This window comes from Vulpes lagopus, chromosome 6 (genome assembly GCF_018345385.1).
Source record: "Vulpes lagopus strain Blue_001 chromosome 6, ASM1834538v1, whole genome shotgun sequence".
Classification (NCBI taxonomy): domain Eukaryota; kingdom Metazoa; phylum Chordata; class Mammalia; order Carnivora; family Canidae; genus Vulpes; species Vulpes lagopus.
This window is the reverse complement of record NC_054829.1, coordinates 70,044,496-70,067,522: the sequence shown is the minus strand read 5'-3', so window position 1 is coordinate 70,067,522 and position 23,027 is coordinate 70,044,496. Positions and strand designations below refer to the sequence as shown.

The 23,027-nt window shown below is 53.1% G+C and overlaps 3 protein-coding genes across 11 annotated transcripts in view; 1 reads left to right on the top strand and 2 right to left on the bottom strand.

The window, feature by feature from the left end:
- ZFHX2 (zinc finger homeobox 2) overlaps positions 1-9,410 on the bottom strand; it is a 29,909-nt gene extending 20,499 nt beyond the window's left edge. For 2 of the 3 annotated variants that reach the window (XM_041759432.1, XM_041759431.1), the window contains exon 1: positions 8,921-9,410. The gene's annotated coding sequence lies outside the window, so the exon portion shown is untranslated. Of the gene's footprint in view, positions 1-8,504; positions 8,622-8,920 lie in introns of those variants that run through there. The other variant, XM_041759433.1, reaches the window with a different exon arrangement.
- Positions 9,411-11,910: 2,500 nt separating this feature from the next.
- THTPA (thiamine triphosphatase) lies at positions 11,911-14,962 on the top strand. Of its 3 annotated transcripts, none has more exons than XM_041758730.1 (3): positions 11,911-12,339; positions 12,644-13,195; positions 14,184-14,962. In XM_041758730.1, exons 2-3 carry the CDS (start codon positions 12,649-12,651, stop codon positions 14,327-14,329), a joined length of 693 nt encoding a protein of 230 aa, XP_041614664.1. In that variant the 5' UTR covers positions 11,911-12,339; positions 12,644-12,648; the 3' UTR covers positions 14,330-14,962. The 3 variants fall into 3 exon arrangements, with proteins under 3 accessions (XP_041614664.1, XP_041614663.1, XP_041614665.1); XM_041758729.1 differs by having other exon boundaries at positions 11,912-12,247; XM_041758731.1 differs by lacking the exon at positions 11,911-12,339 and adding an exon at positions 12,375-12,492.
- A 57-nt stretch (positions 14,963-15,019) lies between these two features.
- On the bottom strand, positions 15,020-23,002 carry AP1G2 (adaptor related protein complex 1 subunit gamma 2). Of its 5 annotated transcripts, none has more exons than XM_041758720.1 (22): positions 22,735-23,000; positions 22,389-22,593; positions 21,841-21,965; positions 21,561-21,702; positions 21,121-21,217; positions 20,871-20,947; positions 20,656-20,751; positions 20,161-20,241; positions 19,787-19,885; positions 19,576-19,631; positions 19,290-19,403; positions 18,998-19,138; positions 18,859-18,913; positions 18,653-18,775; positions 17,831-17,920; positions 17,615-17,742; positions 17,287-17,376; positions 16,825-16,942; positions 16,595-16,742; positions 15,715-15,878; positions 15,421-15,519; positions 15,020-15,319 (listed from the first exon to the last, which is right to left on the bottom strand). In XM_041758720.1, the coding sequence occupies exons 1-22, from the start codon at positions 22,830-22,832 to the stop codon at positions 15,218-15,220; spliced, it is 2,448 nt and encodes an 815-aa protein (XP_041614654.1). In that variant the 5' UTR covers positions 22,833-23,000; the 3' UTR covers positions 15,020-15,217. The 5 variants fall into 5 exon arrangements, 4 of the variants coding, with proteins under 4 accessions (XP_041614654.1, XP_041614653.1, XP_041614655.1 ...); XM_041758719.1 differs by having other exon boundaries at positions 17,272-17,376; positions 22,735-22,998; XR_005988379.1 differs by lacking the exons at positions 15,020-15,319; positions 15,421-15,519; positions 16,595-16,742 and adding an exon at positions 16,453-16,594 and having other exon boundaries at positions 15,743-15,878; positions 17,272-17,376; positions 22,735-23,002.
- Between the last annotated feature and the right edge of the window lie 25 nt (positions 23,003-23,027).

Genomic DNA, 23,027 nt, shown 5'->3' with positions numbered 1-23,027 from the left:
CAGGGAGGAAGAAGAAGGGGGTAGGCTGGGAGCAGACAGGGGTCAAAGGGAAATGGTGGACTAAAACCACAGCTAGCTAGTTGAACACCCATCCACATTTGCATGGCTTGTTGAGTGGGCTGCAGGCTGCCTGCTGCTAGAGGGGTGGATGTCCCAGAGAGGAGTGGACCTTCTTGCCCATGCGTCTCCCTTAATGACACCTCAGGTGTTAGAACAGCAGTGTGGAGCTGTGGGATACTGTAGGTACACCTGGGAGCCTCAGGCTCAGACAAACCCACAAAGCCAGCTCTAAACCCTTCTATATGAGGGGCAGGGAGTGGTGCCCTTCAGTTCAGATACAAGATCCTATCAGATCCTGGCAGGGGGGACCTCTGGAGAAGACTGCTGATCTCCCTGCACTTGGAAGGAATCACAACAATTATTTCCAATTATTTGGAAGAATACCACTGTAAGTGACTGCGTATATAAAAAAAAAACCCTTCTGGGATCCCTGGGTGGCGCAGCGGTTTGGTGCCTGCCTTTGGCCCAGGGCACGATCCTGGAGACCCGGGATCGAATCCCACATCAGGCTCCCGGTGCATGGAGCCTGCTTCTCCCTCCGCCTGTGTCTCTGCCTCTCTCTCTCTCTCTGTGACTATCATAAATAAATAAAAAATTAAAAAAAAAAATTAAAAAAAAAAAAACCCTTCTGATTCTCTGAGTCTACATGAACGCTTGTGATGGTAATGACTCCATTTAAATGGTGTTACAAGAGCTAATAATAATATCTTTAAATGTTTACCATGTGCCAGCACTGCATCACCTAATTCTCCAATCTGATGAAACAGATACAGCCATTCATTCCCATTTGACAAACATGGAAACGGACTTGGAAGGGGTAAGGAATTTTTAAGGTCTCAAACTTGGAAAGAAATAGAGTCCAGAGCAGACTCAGCCAGCCTGACCCCAGCACTCCACTTTTGGGTTCTTGGGTTAATTTGTAAGCTTCTGAACTCTGGTTGCGCATTTTGAACGAGGTCTTTGAGTTTTTTGTGTGTTACTCTACCCTTATGTATGTCTTGCCTTGAGCATTAGATTTGAGCTGTCAGGCTCCTTTCAGCTTGAAGGTATTGGTCAGATGGCTGCTCTCAGTTTTTTTAGTAGAAGATGAGCCAGAACAAGACCACTGCTTTGTACAACTCCAGGGGGCGCTGTTCTCACTGCAGTCAATGAGAGGTCCTGGCCACTGCTTTTGTGTTTGTGTTGGGGGGGTTAGACATATGAAAAAGTTGAGTTGAGGATATGTATATTCATTTGTGATAATGTCTTTTAAAGCTGGAAGTCTATACATATGCATTCATAATAGCATATGAACTTCAAGACAAGCAGTATGGTATTATTTAAGAATGTGGCCTTTAGGGGATCCCTGGGTGGCTCAGCCGTTTAGCCCCTGCCTCCAGCCCAGGTCTTGATCCTGGAGTCTCAGGATCGAGTCCCGCATCAGGCTCCTGGCATGGAGCCTGCTTCTCCCTCTGCCTGTGTCTCTGCCTCTCTCTATGTATCTTATGAATAAATAAAACCTTAAAAAAAAAAAAAAAAAGAATGCGGCCTTTAGAGTCAGACAGACTTGGCATCAAATTTTAGTTCTCAGGACACCTGGGTGGCTCAGTGGTTGAACCTCTGCCTTTGGCTCAGGTAGTGATCCTGGGGTCCTGGGATCAAGTTTCACATCAGCCTGCTTCTCCTTCTACCTATGTCTCTGCCTGTGTATCTCTCATGAATGAATAAAATCTTAAAAAAATTTTTTTTAGTTCGTTCTAGTCTGTATTATGTAAATGACTTTGGGTGAGTTGCTTAAAAACTGTTTCTTCATATACAGAATGAGGAATAGTTCCTCATGGAGTTATGTTCATTGAGATGATCATTATCCAGGCCAGCACTTTTTGTGATCAATAAGTGGAAACGATAATTATTCATTCTCGTGCCTTATTTCCTGAGTTGGGGGTGTATCTGACCGTGTGTGTGTGTGTGTGTGTGTGTGTGAGAGAGAGAGAGAGAGAGAGAGAGAGAGAGCCTGGTTTTAGTGCTGCCTGTCCCAGCACCTCTTCGGGGTTAGTGAAGGTGCTGGCTCTCAAGCCTCCGGCTGGGTCTCTAAGACGCCCCGGGTCTGCCCTCGGGGGCCCCGAGTGTCCGCACCGGGTGTGTTGCCGCGTGCCTGTTTGTGCTCGGCGGCCCGGCTGGTGCGGGCGTGTTTGGGGTGGTGGTAATTACTGGGATGGCCCAGTCCTAATGAGTGTGATCCCGTTACACTCTCGCCGCCTCTAATGGAGCTAACCTCATTTCACAGCCATTAGAGATGGAGATGAGGCCCCGCCCACTGGCCCCGCCAGCTGCAGCTCCAGCAGCCCCGCCACGTTCTCTCCCTCCTGCTCGCCATTTCCGTGCCACCTCTCCTTCTCCCGCCCGGCCTTCTGCTCTTACTTCCAGGCTTCCCTGCCCTGTTCCCCATTGTTCTTTCCCTTCCGTCTCTCCGCTCCCCTCGCCTCTCCCCTGCTCCTGGCGCGACCCGGTCGCTCGGCCTCCGCGTCTTCACTTCCCCGTCCTCTCCTCCGCAACCCCCCGCCCTTCCCCGCCGCTGGCCCTCCCCTCCCCCACGTTGCCCCGTCTGGCCAAAGGACAAATCTCAAGGGGAAACCAGCAAAGACAAACAAGGAGCAGTGACTTCATTATCGTCGTTAATTTGCCACTTCGGTTCCTCCCACAAGGGTCAAAGCCAGCACGGCTTGAACTCAGGACTGCCGCGGAGGCTGAGCCGGAGCTGCCTTTTCCGCTCGAGGCCTGTCCCCAGCCACCCTCCCTCCCTCCCTCCCTCCCCTCCTCCCCGCAGCCTCCGTTTCCCGGCAGGGGGTCAGGCTCCCGGTTCCGCTCCTCCATTTCTCTCCGCGGCCGCACAGCCAACCGCCCTCCTTCCTTTTTCATTTAAATTGTGGCCTTCACTCCGGCTCCAAGTCACATGGTTTCTACCTCGGACTCCCTTTCTCAGTCCTACTCTGCCGGTCGCTTCTCCCATCCACCCTGCCTGTACCCCTTCCTTCCTTGGCCTCCCCAGGTCTTCTCTCCTCCTAGCCTCAAGTGCACTCCTTTCCCCGAAGCACCAGGACTTATCTTCTGGGTTTTGGAAATCGGGTAGCCAGAAGAAGCTGGAGATGAGAGAAGGCATTCAGACCCACATAGGCCAGTGGCTCATAACTTGGAAAGAAAGGGCTGAACAGAAAGAAAGACAGCTGCCATGGGGGCGACAGGCCCATGAGTCAGAGGAAGCAGCAGAATCTAGACTCAGACATCCCAGACCTGAGACACATGGGGGCCCAAACAACCTCCAAGACCAGAGAAAAAGGAGGACAGAGCCAAAGGGCCTCGGGCTTGAGATCGAGGAGGGGGGCTGGTCACCGACAAAGCCAGGACTTAAAGATTTGAGGATGGAAATGGCACGTATCCCCTCAGTTCCTCAGGGAAACCCAGTCTAACCCTCCTGTCCCACCCTCTGCCTTCCTTCCCTGAGAAGCCAAATGACTGGCAATTGACTCTTAACCTTTCCTCCGATTCCAGCCCCACAGGGAGAGGCCCAGGGTAGCTGGCTGTGACTGGAGGAGGCACTAGGGAAATGTCCACATATGAAGTAAAAATTTCTGGCCCACACCCATCCTGCCCCCGCTGTCTGCACGTCAATGTGCTACACGGACGAGCCACCGCATACATTTACCTCTCAGAAGACAGCTCTTGCTACTAGGTCCTCCTAATTGCACAGGCCCCTGTGCCAGCATCATTCTGGTGGAAGGCCCTGCTGCGATTCAGAGGCTCGAACCCTAGCTTTAGTGTAATCCCTATTCCTGCCCAAACCCAGATGCCACTCCTGTTCTCTCAAATAACTTTGAAAGAAAATTTTTGAGGGATACGGAGCTGTCTTGGGAGGAATTAGAAAAAGATGTCTCCCTCCAGGTATATGCAGCCTGCACTTTAGTGGTGTAGCTTTGTGACAGAACAGGTGGATCTTAGCCCAGTCACCCCTTAAACTGGGCACCCTGAACAACCATCCAGAGGCTCTGGTCTCTGGACTAGCTCCTACATGGTGGGGAGGGGGTGGCTACTGGGAGCCAATGCCATTACCTCAGGTGCTGGAAGACCCTCTAAATCTTTCACACCCCCCTCCCCCAAGAGCCTGAGGTGGAGGGGGGGTGGACAGGCAGTCCCCTGGGGCTTTCCCCAGAGAGGCAAGGGGCTCTGGGAAAGTGAGTGGTGGGATGACTGAGAAGCCAGAGAAGAAAGATGGAAAAATCAATGAAATGAGTTTCTAACGGTGAGGTAAAGGACCGCCGTGTCGACAGCCTGTCGCCTGCTGCAAAATATGAGCTGCCCAAGTCCATGGTGGTGGCTGACCGTGCATCCAGCTGCCACTGCCCTCCCTTCAGGGTACCCCCCTCCCTCCCAGCCCCTTCTCTAGTTGCCCTGGCCTTTCTTATAACAGCCAGACTTTCCCTTGGGGCTCCCAGCTTGTTTGCTCCCTCCCAGGTCTTCTCTCCTTGAGTCCTCAACCCATCCAGGGGCTTTCTAACTCTTCACCATAGAAACAGGACAGGTTACAATCCCTGAATAGTGCATTTTTCTCTAAGACCTCTGTGTATCAAGACCTCTCTCTCTGCAGGCTTCACTCAGGGTTGTAGGGAGCTCTGCATATCTTGCCCTACCTCATCCCTTTCTAGATACCTCTGGACTCCTTCAGCAATGGGCAGTCAGGCATCAGGGCCATCGCTCATAGGGTTCCTTACATCCTGCCCTGCTGGCCCACTTGGCTGATGCTGACTTCCTTGTTCCTTGTTATTGCCTGGATTACAGGGTGTATAGGATGGGCCTGATATTGATTTATGAATTCTTTATTTGTGACTTGGGGGGCAGGGCAGGAGTATGGCTGATTCAGTTGTGGTTTCATGATTGGGAAGGGGGTAGGGTGGAGATGCTACTGCTAAATCAAATCTGCCAACTCCGTCTTTGGAAACAACTCCCAACCTTTTCTGGAAACCACCTCCTTTCTCTACCCTCCTCCGCATCTTTCTTTCTCTTGGGCTCCTAAGACTGTTCATTCATGTTTTCTTCCCATTCTCTCTCCAAAGACTCCTCAGATCAGCCCCTAAAGTTAGCCCTCCAAGTGTGGCAGCCCTTCCTTGACTGACACCAAGTGTGCCCCTAACTGGTCTGTCCTCCCTCCACCACCTCAGTGCTCACTGTGGCTCAGTGAGCTCCCTTCCAGCCCTTTCCTTCAGTTGCTGCCTTCTCAGCCTGACCATTTATGCAGACTTAGGGGTCTGAGGCTTGGGGTGAGAGGAAGGTGGGCAACTCTTTTCCCTAGCTTCTCCCTATTAATTCAACATCCAATCAACAGATATTTATTAAGCATCTTCTATATGGCAGACGCTGGGCGGGGTGCTGGGAAACAATCAATCAGAAAGTAGATGGATGGGGTGCCTGCTCCTAGGGCCATCATGACTAACCCCGGGTCTCTCACCTAACAGCTTCCTCCCATGACTCAGTCCTGCAATCTCATCACCCTCAGCAGCCAAATTCCACTGTACCCTCTGGCATTTCAGAACCCTGCTCTTTTCTCTATTCCTGCATCAGGTTACACTCGCTCACCCCTGATCTCCTCTCGTGCGCACTTCCAGCTTTGGTCTCCATTCCTAAACCCAGAGCTAGGTTCATCTTACATTTTCAACGATGCTCCTCCCAGCTCACAAAGCCCTTTTCCTTTCACAGTTCCTAACTGCCATTTCCAGTTTTCTTCCTTCTTTTCCTGCCTTTTGGTCTTACCACCTGGTCCTCAATGCCCTATCTCCCAAGGTCTCTTCCGCAGGCTCTAGTGAATGTCAGGCACTCATATACAGATCTCGCTCTGAGCTAACAGCTCAGGAGAGAAGAGCAAGCTAGGGAGAGAAGAGCAAGCTACCGACCCAGACCCAGGAATCCTACAGATCAGACCCAGGCCCTGGCCTTGTACGGGTACAGCTCCCAGCAAAGCAGCAAGATGTTCCTCTATGGGTCTCAAGGTAACACCAGCTGCTCTGACATCATAGACGGAGGAACCCTGTCAAGTTGCCATAGCAACCCCAGCAATTTATGACATCAGAGGCTTGAGGTCTTTGGTTCTCAGGGGGCCAAAAAGATTCAAGTTCCTGTCAGCTAAAGTAAATGGGAATTCTACTTTTTCATCTACTTTTTCATCTCTTTGCTTGTGTCCCCCTGGCTTGGCCTTTGGTGGGATTGAGTGAGGGATGCGGCCAATGGAAGGAATGTGTGTGAGGTTCTTTCCCTCTCTCTTCACTAGTATCTCTGTGCGCTCTGCCTCTCCTTTGGCATCCCTCTCTTGCGGGCCTTCACCCAGTGGTATTCCTGCTCTGCCTTTTTCTGAATTGCCCCTCCTGCGGCGCTCTCTTTGCACCGGTCACGCTGTGTCCCTCACGCTGTGTCCCTCTCAGCACCAGAGGCATTTGTTTCCTTTGATACCTCATCCTCTCCTTTCTTCCCCCTCCCAAGCTCTGTGCGGCTCTGATCTGCTTCAGCACTCCTCCATTTGCCTTCCATTTACCTTCTTTGTACCACACTCTTTTCCCACCTCATCTTATTCTTCAATTCTTCCCTTCCCCCACTTTACCATTGTATTCACTGCATATTGCCTTTTCTGTTGACCTCCTCTTTAGGAATGAATGCCCTATCATTTCTGTCCATAACTCGTGTTTTATTTCATTCTCCCAATTTTCATTAATCACCCCTCGGTTCCTTCCCTGCCCCCATTCCACATGGATTTTCTTCCCTTCCTTTTGCACATTCCTCAGATCCTTTCTGAACACTGTTAACCTCGGAAAATTTCCATCTTATGCCCATATCTACCTCCACCTCTTGCGCTTCCAAGCTCAGAGGGTGGGAAGACAATGATGGGCTTAAAACAAGGTAAACTCTCCAGACTCTTTAATCCACCTTTCCCATTTTTTAGGCTGAATAACCCTGGCCTCTTGCATAAGATAGCTTCTGTCATATGATGAAAACAGCCTCCTAAAGGATCATGCTGAATTCAAATATGATAATAACAGGGGCCCAGGAAGATGATCTAGAAAGTGAAGAAAAAGCCACTAATATCTAGAATGAACTGAAGGATGAGAGGCAACCAAGCAGGGTGGAGCTCAGAATCCTAGAGAATGTCCCCTTACAAAATCAAAGTTGACAGTTAATGGACATAATGGCCCTGACTGATGAAGGGGTTATATGCCCCTGGAAGCCCATTAAATTGATTTCTTGGCCTATTTATGTGCCTGCACAAACCATACTCCCCACCTCTCCCAGCGCCCTTGCTCTCTGGTACCTTCTGCTGCAGAGGTTAAAATGCTGGGTGAGAGGATAAAGGGATAAAAGGAAATTCGGGTGACCAAGGAGAAAAGGTAGGCAAAGGGCAGGTTATGGGAACAACGGTAAAGAATAGGCAAGGGAGATCACGGGAGACAAATGCAAAAACGGGGTGAAACAACATGGGGAAATGAAAAAATATACAATGGCAAAATGAGGGAAAGGAGGAAATCAAGTCAGCAAGGAAGTCGTTGGTGGTGGAAAGCTCCTGGAAAGGCAGATGATACACAGGAGACTAGAGGTCCTGATTGGGGAGACAGGCACATGGCAAAGGAGATAGTCAACAATGCTAGAAGTTCCAAATCTTCCCAGGTGGAGATAGAAGAGGATGCTGTTATAGCTGTGCTGAAAGGGTACCTGAGTCCTTCGGGGAGACACATTTGTCCCATCCCTCAGACTCTTTCCAGGCCCCTGACTGGTGACTACTACAATCATGACTGATAAGCATGAAAAAAGTAGCCTGAAAAGGCCAGAGATATCATAAGGACTCTGAAGGAGAGGGCACGGAGTCCTAGACGGGCAGACCAGTCAGGCAGCCAAGGCGTGACATATAGTGACAGGGACACACAGGGAGAGGATCACTCGGATAGAAAGAGTCACATGCAGAGACAGTGACACACAGACCTAGAGATGGATGGATGGAGAGAAGGAGGGGGAAGAATGGCAAAATCAAGAGGCTGGGACACATGGACAGAGATCAGTGAGGCTACAGGCACCTCGAGGCCACTCATGGTCCAGTGCTCAAAAATGACAGGGCCACTCTGAGAGGGTGCCAGACAAGAGCAGAGCAGATGGAGAGTTGAGGGGCCAGGAGAGACACACTTCACCTTGAGTGGAGCAGTGGCCTCCCTTTACCTACTCGCACCTTTCCAAAAAAAAAAAAAAAAAAAGCTCAACTTCAGGCAAAAACGAAGATCGAAGATTGAGTATCCACGTCTCCTCCCACCCACCCGGGACCGCAGCATGCTAGCCCGTACATCAGCCCGCCCGCCTACCGCGGTTTCCGATCCCGCAGCCGGCGGGGGGCAGCCGAGACCCAGGCCCCTCCGGGCTGACAGCTCCGAGCCCGCACTCACCCGGCCTCCCCTTCCCTCCGGGACCCCGCTCCCCGCACAGCTCGGCGCGGTCAGTCTAGGCTCTCGTTCCCCTCCGTCTGTCCGGTTGGCTCTAGGTCCAGCCTCGATGCCTTTCCCTTCGCCGTCTCTCCCTCCACCCCTGCATCTCCCTCTCCCCCAACCATCCTCACTCGCACGCCCCCTCCCCCCCACCCCTGCCCCTCCTTCTCCTCAAGCTCTTGGTCTGTCCGTCCGTCCGTCCGTCCGTGTCCCCTCCCCCAACCCCTTCCCGTCCCTCTCCGTGCCCTCCAGCGGCAGTCTCCGAGCGCCTCCTCTCCTCCGTCTCCAGCTTCCAAAGAGCAAGGAAAGGAAGAAGAGAGAGAGGGAGAGGAGAAAAAAAAAACCAACCCAGCAGCATCGGAAATCGATGCACTTACACCTCAGCTGGAAGCAGGGACGGGAGTCGAACCGCGGCCGCCGAGCAGCGCGAGGCGGGGAGGGGAGGGGGCGGCTCTTGGAAGGGACTTCTCCGATGTGTTGATTCCTTTTTTTTTCCCCTCCTCCTCCCTCCCTCCAGCGCTCACTCCGGGGCGTCAGGGACGGAGATGGAAAAAATAAATAAATAAATTCACGGCGGTGAGGGAAGTGAAGGAAAATAATCAATGCTATTTGGCTGCGGCTGAAGTGTTTTCCCGGCTTCGTGAGGGGGTTTCCATTGATTCACCCTGGGCACTCGCTCGCTCCCTGCCTCCTCCTCCTCGCCCTCCTCCTCCTCTTCGCCCTCCTCCTCCTCCTCCTCCTCCTCCTCCTCGCCCTCACTCCTCCGCCTCATTCACTGGCTGGAGCCGAGGCGTCCCACACAATGGAATAATCAATACCCAGGCGCCCGGGGCGGCCCCACTGAGCAGGTGCAGCGTCCCGCCCGCCGCGGTGGGTGCCGGGAGTTGTAGTCGGTCGGTCCCTGCTCCCACCCGCCTGCCAGCAAGCGCCGCGTGTGCGCGCGCCGGACCCAAGGCCCCAGGGCTGGCGGCCTAGCAGGGCCGCCTGGCTCAATTGCGGTGCCGGGTCCAAGCCAGTGCTTGCAAAGGTGGCAAGCGCCCTTAAACTCTTTCCTGTGTTCTCTTCCTCTCCCTCCTGCCTACGGAAACCGTACATGTATGTGTCTTGTTGTTTTAAGTCGGCTCTAGAATAAGCCTGGGCTTCTACCAGCTTCCTAGAGCTGCCCCAGGCCTATCTATCTTTCCCCCCCACACTCCCTCTTTGCCTTATCAGTCCCCGTCCTTTCCAATTGGGTACTAGAACCTCTTTTTTTTTTTTTTTTAATTTTTATTTATTTATGATAGTCACAGAGAGAGAGAGAGAGAGAGAGAGAGAGGCAGAGACATAGGCAGAGGGAGAAGCAGGCTCCATGCACCGGGAGCCGGACGTGGGACTCGATCCCGGGTCCCCAGGATCGCGCCCTGGGCCAAAGGGAGGCGCTAAACCAAACCGCTGCACCACCCAGGGATCCCCGGGTACTAGAACCTCTTGACAGCAGTTATTTTTAGGTCTCTGGGAGCTTCTGTCTCCTCCACTCAGAGTTGGGCTGGGAAAGGGAGATTTGGGCTCCTGGTCCTCATCTTTAGGTTATAAGCTCTCTTACATTCTAATAATAAGTGTAAAGATTTATTGAGTCCACAGAACAGTTCCAAGCACTTTTATGTACATTAACTTACTTATTTCTCACAACTAGTCCCATTTTACGATTGAGGAAACCAGACCACAAACAAGTTAAATGGCCCAAGGTCACATGGCCAATAAATGACTAGGCCAGGTCTCAAACCTCGCTGCTCTGACTCCAGAACTCACAAGAGTTGCTACAGCCTACTTCTCTTAAAAAACAAAAAGAAAAGGAATGAAAGAAAGTAGAGAAGGGAAAAGAAAACAAACAAAAACAAACCTTGGAGTTCACAGGAAAGAGAAAGAAGAAAGAAACTACCAAATTGAATCTTTATGATGTGACCATTTACCGTTGAATCCTCACCTGTAACTGTGGCAGTCCACATTTTACCAAGGAGATATGAGAGGTTTAGGGAAGTGGAGTTGCCTGCCTAAGACCAAACACCTAGAAATCAAAGCTGGGAGTTAACCCCCGGTCTGTCTGGTTCCTGAGTCTGCTCTTCCTTTCAGTTAAGCTGCTGCCTCTGCCCCAAAAATGGGACCTTATAACTCAGGGAAGAGGACCTTATGATTGAGAGGAAGAGGTCTTTTTCTCCAGTGAAGAAAATTGAAAATTGAAAGATGGATGAAAAGTAAGCCAGTGACTGGAGCTAGGGCCAGCTAGGGCCGCCTAGGGCCGCCCCTCCCTGACTACTGGTGCCTGTTATGGGGTGGAGGAGGGATGCATCCAAGATATCCCAAGATAAAGATGCCACATCTGTAAATCAGTGTGCTTCACAGTTCTTCCCACAGATCATGTTTCCAGAAACATATTGAGAAAATGACAGATGTTGAGAACCTGGCACTTCTCACCCATCATAGGAGTTGAAAAGAGCCACTGTTCCTCAGCAAGCTACCTCACCCACAGGGGCAGACATACAGTCTCTAGGTAACCACAGTCCTCCAGAGTGAGTAAGGAGAAGGAGCTCCTCTGTTTTGTCTCCCAAAGCAGTCAAAGGGCCACTCTCACATCTTGCTGTATTTTAAGCGAACATGAGTGTTTCTCCTACTCCAGACAAAGCCTGATCAGGGGCCACTGGCAAATCAGTGACAGATTCCTCAGTCTGGCACAATAGGCCCTTTCCAGCTGGCTCTTCAACTGTATTTCTAGCTTCAGCTCCTCCTTACACACTGGCCAAGTGCTCCTATCCAAAATACCATTCCTCGTCTGATAGAAAGTTTTCCACCCTTACCCTAAACACTCAGGCCAGGATGTATTATTCCCTCTAAAACTCCAGAATAGTGGGACGCCTGGTGGCTCAGTGGTTGGGCATCTGCCTTCCACCCAGGTATGATCCTGGGATCCGGGATGGCGCCTGCTTCTCTGTCTGCTTGTGTTTCCCCACCCCCCCGCCATGGATAAATAAACAAAATCTTTTTTAAAAATTAAGAAAATAAAACCCCAGGATAGTTAAACTGGTCTTAATTATCGCCTTTTTCAGCCCATTGCCACTAGCCTGTATTTTCGGGCCGCCATAATACCAGTCAATAAAAGATCTCTTGGACAGCGTCTAAATGAGTGGTTTGGATTTCAGGCCCATTTGCGTAGGGAGTTAGGGGGCTGGAGACGGGACTAGGGCTCGGCTTCTTCCATCTGCACTGCCCCTGCTCAACTTTAGGTGGAATCCCTCGGGCACTAACAGCAGCTTTCCTTGTCACCATAGCGACGGGTGGGCCGAGAAAGCAAAATCTCCCTTCGGAACTACATCTCCCATCATGCACCCGGGCCCCGGGTGCCGGGCTCAGCCTGAGGTCTGAGACCCCAAGCCCACCCCCGGGAGCCGGGAGGGGTCGGACATGAGGAGCAGAGCACAGGGGTACTTCTGCGCTCCTGGCCCACCGCGGAGGTCGCAGACCCCCTATCGTTTAGCAGGCCTCTCGGGCCTGTGCTTAGCAGCGCCACATCAGGCCTAATATGGCCGCTCGTGCCGGGGAGCGGCGTGGTGCGCAGAGAGCCGGGCCGAAGTCCGAGGCCAGGGACTGCTCCCGGCATTCCTCGCGGGCGTGGCGTAGGCTCCCCTCGCCCATCTCCAGGTCTCGTGAAAAGGAGACCCTCGGGCTTTGAGGTGAGACCCGAGGCTCCGCGGGCCTGGCCCGGTGCTGTGGCGAAGGGCGGTGTCGCTGCCGGAAGTGAGCCACAGGCCACCGGGGTAGCAAGGTACAGAGGGCGAGTATTTTGAAAGGAGGACACCCACTAGTTTTCTGGGGAGGCTTTTGGTTTGAGGACATCAGAGTTGTAAGGGATTACCTGGAGATCTGTGACTTGCAGAACGTTAAGACATCAGAGACAAACGGGGCCATCGTCACTGAGGTAGAAAGAGCTGTAGCCCCAGCACAGAGCTCTGTGACAATGTGTGCCTCATAAATTCTTTGGGGGGGGGGGGCGGTTTGCTGAACTGTCACCCTGCAAGGCTGAGCACCCTTCGGAGCTCAGCAAATGTTTGTTGATTTACTGATTGCAGGTAGCATGGCCCAGGCCTTGATTGAAGTGGAGCGAAAATTCGTTCCTGGGCCTGACACAGAGGATCGGCTGCAGGAGTTGGGGGGCACCCTGGAGCACCGCGTCACCTTCTGCGACAGCTACTATGACACCCCTGAGCTGAGCCTCATGCGGGCTGACCACTGGCTGCGACAGCGCGAGGGTAGTGGATGGGAGCTCAAATGTCCTGGAAGGCCAGGTGTGTCGGGACCTCACACTGAGTATGTGGAACTCATAGTTGAGTCTGCCATTGTGGCCCAGCTCTGTGAGGTACTAGGCACTGAGGTCCTGGGGGCTGGAGGTGTGGCTGCTGTCCTGGGCCCACTGAAGCTGCAGGAAGTAGCTAGTTTTGTGACTAAGCGTAGTGCCTGGAAGCTGGTGCTATCTGGAGCTGAGGAAGAGGAGCCTCCACTCAGGGTGGACCTGGATACAGCTGACTTTGGCTACACAGTGGGTGAAGTAGAGGCCCTGGTGCATGAGGAGGCTGAGATCCCAGCTGCCCTAGAGAAGATCCACAGCCTCAGCAGCATGCTTGGTGAGGGAGACAAACCCTTCTGTGCCTTTTTTCCTTCTGTATCCCTCTTCTGGATGTACCCCCTGAACCAGTTAGAGGGGAGGGCCTTGGGGTTATTTCTGTAATGGGGATTGTCTGGGCAATGTTTTGGAGTTCCTAGTTTGCTTTTACAGAAGCTGCCTAACCTGTATTGGATCCTTTCTTGTCCCTCATTTCCCCTAGTCCTTGCCTCATTTAGTTCTCACATCTCCAGCTACTCCCAAGTTTGTGTCCATTCTCTGCTTGACTCTTTCCATCCCCCAAACCCTGTCCTCTCATTTTTACAACTACCTAGATCCTCATTTAATGTATCCTGTTGGCTTTAAATAAAAGGCAAGAACACTGCATTTATGTGACAGACCATAGCACAAGTCGTGGCAGATTTTTCTGTAGACAGTTCATCCACAGAAGGATGGGGTTGCACATCCCATGAGGCCTTAAAGTCCTGGAATGTTGCTCTCACTTTCTCAGCAGACATACACTGAGCTGAGTTTTCTGCTATATGCCCAGTGTGCTTCCAGGCTCTAACAATAAGACACTGACTGATCATGGCTCCGTACCACATAGAGGCTAGAATTCTGTGTGATTCCCATGCCATGGCTATAGCTGCTGCTTCTTTCTATAGCCCTGTTTCTGTATGGATCTCTGCATGTGCTTCATTACCAACCTTAAGAACTTTGGCCTGTCTTCATGGCACCTGAACTCTTCACCATTTCTCCTTGCTGGAGCAGAGGCTAATGCTTGGCTTCCCAGCCCAGCCCCTGCCTGAAGTGGCCCTTGTAGGCCCCACTTGCATAGGCCAATCAGGGTGTGCACTGATGGGTTACAGAAACTGGTTGGATGGCATTCAGAATCTCAGTGCTGCCTTGGAAACAACTTTGGGGTCTGGCTATGTGGGCAGGGAGCAGAGTCAAAGCATTTAAGAACCAGAGTCTGTCTGGTTCTCTCCTCATTCTCCTTTTGCCTGCAGGTGTGCCAGTACAGGAGAAAGCACCTGCCAAGCTGATCGTGTACCTACAGCGCTTCCGGCCTCAGGACTATCAGCACCTGCTAGAAGTACTCAGTCCCAGCGAGAAGCCACAGGGGACTAAAGCTCCTGACAGCAGCCTGGGCTAGGGTGTCACTTCCTCAGCAGGGAAGAGAACTCTGGGTTTAATAGGGTTCTTTTCTGGGCTCACTATGCCTCCTTCCCTGACCTTCTTCCCCAGTGGATCCTCTCTCTTCAGCTCTGCCTGTTTTCACTTTACTCTCAGTTATCCTTCCTTGAGCCCTCCCTGGCTGCCTCCTCTCCCTCATCCGTCAGACACAATCTGTGGGCCGCCCCTCTCCCCTGGCCGCTAAGCAGCCTCCATTGATTTCCGCTCGTGTTTATAGGATTTCCACTTAGCCGTGATCAGTAGTTAAGCACAGGAAAATCCCTTGCCACCCCACCTCCCTTGGTCGATGCCATTGATTCTGCCAGCAGCTCCTAAACCGCCTTACAGCTGAGTTAGAGATGAGGGGAGGCAGCAGGGATTTCCCTGCCTTGGGGTGTGGGGAGTAGCAGCAGGTTGGGGAAGTGGGTGGGAATCCCTATTAGAAATCTGTAAGTTCTGGTTTTACTTTGCTACTGTGCCCTACTCTGGTCCAAATGGTAGAGTGCCTCCTTTGGAGGTTTAGAGGCAAAATTGCTCCCCAACCTGGAGAGGGTAGAAATGACCCTCCTTTGTTGAAACAGGATCAAGGGAAAATATAGACTTCCAAGATAAAGAGACTCTTCCCTTGCTATGATTCATAAACATTTTCTATCTCAAATATACCCAAATATGGCTTTTCCCCCCCCAGGCTTTATTGGGCTTTCATTACTCGTGAGAGGTGGGGGGGGGGGCACCCCCCATGGATTTTGCAGAGGCAAGTGCAGGACCAGAGCGCCATCTGCTGGCAGTCGTCAGGTAAGGCTCCGAGTGGCTGGGACCTTGGAGAGTTTGGGACACAGGAGGATTTCAGACTTGAGTGGAGGCTGAGTTATTGCCATGTTTCCATGGGCAAGTTGTTCACCTCAAAGATCTCTTGCACCGACTGGCCAAAGTGGTTGTAGGTAAGGCGCAACTTTAGCCTCAAGGGAGCCTAGGAATGTGAGGGGAGACCAGGGTTAGCACCTGTGATTTCTCCTGTCCCTGGCCCTTATCACCAGGCAGTGGGGTGTGGGTGAGCGCTCCTAAACTCACCTTGTTAGGATTGAGGATTCTGAGCAGCTGGGTCACTGGAAGGCCACTGTGAGCTGGAACTGTGTCCCCACTAGGAGCCTGTAGCTGCAGCTGGAAACTCTGAACACAGGAGGTTGGGCAGAGCACAGTAAGGCAGCTAGCTGGGCTCAGGCAACCCCTCCACACCCAACAGTTTCAAACCTTCTTCCCATAACTCCCCAAGTGCTTGTCTCATTTTTCCCCCCACCCGCTTCCTCTGCTTGACCTTTTCTCCTGGAGTGCCCAGGCCACTTTGAATCCTGGTCTTCTACAAACCTTGGGCACAGCAGCTTGGCAGATGAAGTGGATGACATCAGCCTCTGAGGTGTTGATGGCAGTGATGGTGATTAAGAGCAAAGCAGGAGTTCCAGGGGGTCGAACAAAAGACAGATTCAGCTGTAGTCCTTCACGTTCAAACACTCTGAGATTTGGGATGGAAGCTGGAGTATGGGAGAGAGAAGCAGCTCAGCGTATGGGGCAAAACTAACAAGCTTATTCATTCATTCAATAGAAATTAAGTGAGCATCCACTGGGTGCAGGGCAGTCCTTTAGATGCTAGTGACAAAGTGGACAAGAAGATGAAGTCCCTGTTTGGAGCTGAGAGTCTAGTGGGCAGAGAAAAACAGTAGAACAATAAACAAGAAAATCACAAGAATCACAGATTAATTGGTGCCATGAAGAAAATATACCATGTCAGAATAACTGGGAGTAATAACTTAAACAAGAGTGGCAGGAGCAGGCAATTGACATTTTAGCTGAGGCCTGGAGAATGAGAATGAGCCAGTCATTTAATGTGCTAGGCAAAAACATTCTGTGTAAAAGGAGCACAAATTGCAAAGGGCTTTGGTGAGGGGGCCTGAGGAGCTGAGAAGGGCCAGTGGAGCAGGAAAGCATAAAAGATGGGTTGGGATTCGGCACCTGGGCCCCATAGGACAGGGTAAGAAGTTTGGAACAAAGGGAAGGCATTGAGGGCTATCCAGGAGGGAACTGGCACAAGTTAATGAACCCTCTTACCTATCAAGATGGAGATGTGATGGGGGGTTCACAGCACGGAAGAGGGCATGGGGACCTCAGTCCTTGGCAAAGAAGGAGGAACAGCACGTTTCCACCCCTCCTTTTCTTAAGGTGTCTTCATCTGCCCTTTGCTGAGGCTTACCTGGGGGTGGAGATGCAGAGGGCAGGTCACAGGGCAGGTCGAGGAGGTGTACTAGAACATCTCCTGGGGAGGGTTCCAGAGGAGGTGGGGGCTGGGCAGCCCCAGAAGTGCCATCCAGGAGATCTAGCAGGTCCAAGAGCTCAGAGGCCTGGGGAAAAGGGCAGAAGGAGCAGGGCTAGGTGTGAAAGCCGAACAAGTCCTCTTCCCCCTGGGGCTTTCGGCCTTCTCACCTGTGGCTCTGTGGGAACAAGACTGGCTTCTGAAAGTTGAGCTTCTTTGCTTTCCTTTATCTCCTCATCCTGAGTGCCACCTCGCTCCACAAGAGGCATCTTTTCTAGGATGGCAGCCCTGAGAGGATGGAATACAGGTGTGTCCGTCTGGGCTTTTCATAAGAGCATATGGGAGGAAGGGTAAGACCGTGCCCACCCGGGCACGTGGTGGGTTGGAGTGCCTTTCTGATTTCCTAAGATGGCACACTGTTGTTGCTGGTTTTCAGATGAGCAAGGAGGGTTGGAAGCCACTTGGCTTCAATGAACTATGGGTGGGAGGCCCTGACTGTAGAGGAGGAAGGACATGGGTGAGGATGAGACCCTTCCCAGAAAGGGGCACTGGGGAGAGGTCATCTGGCAAGAGGGCAGCGGTTTGGGTCCTACGTTGCAGCACAGTAATGGTCACACCTCATGTGGTCGTACTTCCGGAAGAGCATGTTATACTCCACGGCCCGCTGCTGCAGCTCCATGTCCAGGCAACTCCCATAGATGGACACCACCTGGCAGATGCGGCTGAGCCACAGGGTGATGTGTGAGTGGGAATGGCAGCCTGCCCTGCCCTTCCACCCCAGGATGTGGCACGGAAGGGAAAAGCCCCGCAGAGTGGGGGGCTACCTGCAATACTCAAAAGGCTCAGAAGGAAGAACCTAAGGGTTGGGGGAATTGGGGGTGTGTGCATGGACAGGAAGGGGCATCTGTCACTAGAAACACCAAGACGATGGTCTGTGGAGGGGCTAGGACCATTTCTTACTTGTTGTCCCCACGGAGCCGGGTGCTGAGCTTCATGAGGGCAGTCAGGGCATATCCTCGGGTGGCTGGCAGGGACATATGGGACTGCAGCACCTTTTCCAACAGGGCCAGCACATCCTCTTCCTCCACCTTTGGTGAGGGACACAGGCAATAACCCTGGGGCATCCTGCCTTTCCTGCCAAGTCCCTCCACAGTGTGCATCCAATGTAGGTCTCACCTGAAGGGGCTCAGTCTCCTCACAGCTCCCCTCCAGCAGGAGGTCCCCGTATTCTCCAATGCACCAGGCTGCCACTTGCACCAGTGGTTGCTGTGCGTGGTAAGAAAAGATGCTAGGCGAGGTCCTGGGTCCCCTCCCCACTTCTGAGCCCGGGAACCTCCTTTTATGCAGTGCAGAGATTGTGGGGTTTGGAGAGCTGGGGAAAGGGAAGGGTCTTGCATAGGAAGTTTATAAAGAGTTTGTGTCCTCCCCCCTCCCCTTTCCTGGCTCTTGGATGTCTTCTGCCCTCTGGTGGCCAAGTATCAGAACTACATAGGCTCACCAAAAGGGGCTAAAGGAGAACGAAGCTAGAGGGTCCCTCTCTCTTGAGGAAGGGGGTAGGGAGGGGGTATGTGGTTTCTGCCCACCCGACTTAATACGGAAAATGGACTGTAGATAGATAGTGGCTGGCTCTTCTTAATCTACTCAGCACCCAAGGTAATAAAACCTGATACATGCAGAAAGCATTATCTCATTTGATCCTCAAAAGACAGCTCTGAGAAGTAGGCAGGGTTGAGAGTTGAGTACACTCAGTGCAGAGAGTTCAATTAGTCATCTGTGGTTACACAGCCAGTAGGTACTAGAGCCAGGACAGAAGTCCAGGTGTTCTAAATAAAAACAGGGCTAGATAGATAGATAGATAAATTAACAGGGCTCTATCCTTGAGTGTCTCTAGTAAGTAGGTAGCTGTGATCCCCAGAGAAAAACAGCTGGGCATCGGGTATAGGGAGTAGGTGGCCCAGGAAGGGCAGGAGGCCCTGGTTCTGGTGGTGGGAACAGTACTTGGGAGATGTCCTCTGCCAGGGCACTGTAGAGGCGGCGCACAGAGTAGGCATGTAGCTCCTGGGCACCCCCAATCAGCTGTGTCAGGTTGGCCACCGCATCATCCCGTACATGGGTGCCTGCCTGGAAGGGGTGAATGTGGCCATGTCAGGGTGGTAAACCCTGTCCACTCCCTCCCAGTTCTCTTAGATCAGTCCCTGCCTCACCGTTGTCAGCACACGCAGGATGGTGTCTATGTGCCACCGCTTGGTTGGGGCAAACCTAGGGGACATATGCCTCTTCAGCTCTGGTGCTGACCCTCCCCAGACTCTATTGTCTTTGCCTCCTGGGCACCTGTCACCTCACCTCTCTGCTGCCAGCAGGATGCCTGAGGCGCAATCGGCCCGTAGATCAGGGGAGCAGGATTCCAGAAAGCTCTGTAGCTCTTGCGTCATGGCTCGCACATTGGAGCTATTCACCAGAGCCAGACTCAGCTCCAGGGCCCTCCTGGCAGGAGAAAGAGGTCTGTCTATCCCAGCTGCCAGGTCACCCTGAGATATGCCTCAGGCCCTTCCTGTCCCCTTAATCCCTCTCCTTCAGCTGCTCTGAGCTGGCCTAGGTCTTAGCTACCAGGTACGGGGCCCTCTGTCCTGCTCACCGGCTAAGGGAGGCATCGACTTCCCGTAGACATTCCACCACAGTGGGCCGGTGCCGCTGCACTGCGCTGTGATCAGACTGCACCATACGCAGCAATGACGTCAGGGCAACATACCTGGCAAGAGTGGGAGAAGACCTAGATCACACCATAGTCCTCTGCCCCCTTCCTGCCCCATCCTGCTCCGAGTACTGGGATAACAGGCAGGTAAATCAGGAGACTCTGGAAGAAGGAGGCTCAAGGGCCAGGGGCTCAGTGGCACAGCCCAGCCAGACCCCTGGACTATTACCTAATGTTCTTGTCGCTGTTGAGCAGAAAGCGGCCAAGGATGTTGACAGCTAGAACCTATGGAAGGCAAAGGTTGAGGAAAGTCAGGGAAGGAGCAACCTGCTCTTTAAGGAGTGCTGACGGCAGGGCACAGGATGATGGGTGGGGAGGAAAAACCAGTGAATAGAACCTGTCTGCCTGGCTGGGGTTGGGAGAGACATATGGGATGATACCCGCAAGCCGGTGGCAGAACGGATGTCCATGATGGTCAGCACCGTCTCAAATAGGACTGCATTGCCCGCATTTCGGCTGGTGTCTGTGTTAGTGGCCACCTGAGTGGATGGGAGAGAAAATGCAACTAGAAGGGGCTCTGTCCTTGCCTCAGGTCTCTGGAAGGTATCCACCTCGTCACCCCTTCATCATCTGACAAAGTTCTCCAAGCCCCCATGATGTGCCAGGGTCTGCCACACTTGGTGATCACAGTCTAGAGGGCAGCAGGGAGGTGATTATATGGCCACCATGGGGTGGGTGGTCATGAGAGGGGTACCCAGGGCTGGTAGGATCTCAGAGCAACACACCTAACCAGTGCCACTCTCCAGTGCCCCACCTGAGCCAGCAAGTCATTCATGGTCTCACTGCTTTCTTCATGGTTCCGGCCCAGAATCCGAAGCAGACGAAGTATCTGGACCTGAGATGGGTTAAAGATCAAAAGGTAGAGGGGTTCAAAGATTGTAAGGAGTAGGGTTGAAGAGAAAAATCCAGGGTTGAAGAAAATATTATGAGGGGCCTGGCTGGTTTCCTTGAGCTTCCCTGCCCCTCTCCCTCTCCTGCACAGGTCCCTTGGGTCCTAGGAGAGCCAAGGCATGTGAGGCCAGGGGATTTAGAGACAGCTTTTTTGTTGTTGTTACCAAACTGGATTTCTGACCTTTAGGCATCACACCTTCCCGCATCAGTCTTGAGACGATCTGCGTGATCCTGTGCCTGCCACCCTTCTGCCTAAGACACTCACTGACCCCAAGTGTTCTCTGGGAGGTGGTCGCTAGCCACGGACTTACTGCTAAGCTCTTTGCTCCAGGGATACAGCAGTAAAGGGTTAGCCCACCTGCAGGAAGGGGTCGCTGACTCCAGATATGCTGTGCTCTGTGGAATATCCTGTTGTCACCAGAGTCCGGAGAATCTGCACCAGCTGGGGCACCACCTGGGGGAGAGGGGCACAGCCTCACCGGGCATACTTCCTCATCCTCTCAACCTTCAGCCCCATTCCAACCCCAGTCCCCTCTTTTCCTGGCCCAGGGCTGGCCCCTTTCACCAGCCCACCTTTTGAAAGTGCTTGAGGGCTGCAGGGCTTCGTTCACAGAGCTCAGTGATCAGCGTGATGGTGCCCAGCAGGATGCCTGGTGTGGAGCGGGGTGGGGAAGTGAATGATGGGACAGGGGCACAGGAGAATCTACTGCGTGTGTGTGTTCTGGACATGCTACCCTCCTCTTATGGGCTGCTGTGCCCTTCCCATTTTTCACTTCTGTCCATAGCCAGGTGAGGCAGGGGACAGGCAGCCCTGTGGCCTTACCGTGGTGGCGTTCATGAAGCAGTTGGGCACAGAGTGGGAGGAAGATGTTGGAGAGCTCAGGGACCTTCCGGATCATGTGCACGGCAGTCAGAACAGCCTGCAGAGACCAGGGGAGGGGGCTCAGAAAGGGGCAGGGGTCTGCAAGGATGGACCTCCCACATTTATTTATTTATATTTTTTAAAGATTTTATTTATTCATAGACACACACACACACACACACACACAGAGACAGAGAGGCAGAGCCATAGGCAGAGGGAGAAGCAGGCTCCATGCAGAGAGCCCCAGGCAGGACTCGATCCAGGGTCTCCAGGATCACGCCCTGGGCTGCAGGCGGCGCTAAACCGCTGCGCCACGGGGGCTGCCCGGACCTCCCACCTTTAACACATGGCAAACAGGACAGTTTGCGGTGGGACAAATGCCTAGAGTCCTGCCATCTCACCTTCTTGCGCACATAGGAGCCAGGCTGCAGGAGCAGTTTTTCCACTTCAGTGGCCAGGTCCCGGCACATCTCAGCAGAGCCCACAGTGCTCAGAGTACAGAGGGCCAGGCCTTGCACCACCTGAATCCCCTGGTTCAGGTCACTGCAGAGTTGGGAGGGTGGTCAGGCAAGCTCTGAGAAAGCCATCCTTCCCAGTACCTATCTCAGGCAGCCCCTGGGATTTCCCAGCTCCCCACTCTCCCACCTCCCTGATTCCAAGTGCTTCCCAGAACCCTCTCACTTCTTGATGCTGTTGGTAATGAGCAGGTGGGCATCCTGCCTCTCATCCAGTAGAAGCATGGCCCCCAGGTAGCCCACCCTCTTGTCTGTGAATCTGGGGGAGGCGATCAGTTTCAGGCACTCCATCTACAGGGAACGGGGCAGACCAGGAAGGGGCAGGGGTGAAACTGGAGGCACTAACATCCCTTTTCTATCTTTACCACCGGATTAATTTGTAGTAGCACCGTTTCCCATCATCCCTTCAATACAGGAAAGGCTTCGTACATTCAGAGCTAGTGGGTAGTCAGTTTCAAGGAACCGGGAGTCAAGGAACACGGGAAAGAAAAAGAGGCGGCTTGAATGGGGCTGGCCAGAAAATGAAGGGTTCAGTCAGCTTCTGACCAATAGGGGTTGTACTGGAGAAGGAGGTCGGCGGTGTAGGCTGTGAAGGAGGGCTCAGAAACCTTGTAAAATTAAAAAAACCCGGGCGCAAGTAGGTGAGGGTGCTCAAGATCCTGCCCCATTAGCCTTCCTCACCAAACTCAGAAGGGAGGCGTCCCTGCCCAGTACCTGTCCAAAGTGGGCGGGGTAGCCCAGCATGTGGACGTAGAGCAGTTTGGCCAGCTGGCGGTGCCTGTGCAGAGGGTCCCCATCGCGGAAGGAGGCGCGGATGTGGGCGCACTCCTTTTGAATCACCTCCCGCTCCTGGGCTTGGGTCTTGGCCCCACGGATCTCCTCGATTAGATCTTGAAGCTTCAGCGAAGGCACCACCATCCTGAAGGGGCAGAGCCCGGAAATGGGAGAGGGCTTTAAGCCTCTCGGGCCGGGACTGCCTGGCCTTCCAGCCCTGGCTCGCTCTGTGCCAAGATCCTGAAGGATCGGGTCCCGCAGCTACCCTAAAACAGCCTGCATTTACCTTTTCCCACTTGGGTTTCCAAGTTCCGCCCCCTGCCCCCCGCGGGAGGAGATCCCCACTACGCATGCGTCCCCGCCCTCCCTGCTCCTACGGAGCATGCGCCGAGCCCCGCCCGCTCCCCCGCCCCCAGGTCCTTCGGCCCCACCTGGTTTCCCATCCCTAGCTCGGCCATTCCTTTCCTTCCAGGGTCCTGCGCTACCTCTTCCGCGGGATTCCCCCCAAGGTCACGCCTCAGGCGGCCTCAGCTTCACACCGGGACGCCAGCCCTAACGACAGCCTCACCTGGCTGGTCT

Coding starts and splice junctions, on each gene's coding strand:
- THTPA (XM_041758730.1), top strand. CDS start 12,649: ATGGCCCAGGCCTTGATTGAAGTGGAGCGAAAATTCGTTCCTGGGCCT. Junction 13,196..14,183: donor CAGCCTCAGCAGCATGCTTG/GTGAGGGAGACA, acceptor TTTTGCCTGCAG/GTGTGCCAGTACAGGAGAAA.
- AP1G2 (XM_041758719.1), bottom strand. CDS start 22,832: ATGCTCCGTAGGAGCAGGGAGGGCGGGGACGCATGCGTAGTGGGGATC. Junction 17,743..17,830: donor AGGAGACTGAGCCCCTTCAG/GTGAGACCTACA, acceptor CCCTCACCAAAG/GTGGAGGAAGAGGATGTGCT. Junction 15,520..15,714: donor GCCAAGCTGCTGTGCCCAAG/GTTTGTAGAAGA, acceptor TCCTGTGTTCAG/AGTTTCCAGCTGCAGCTACA.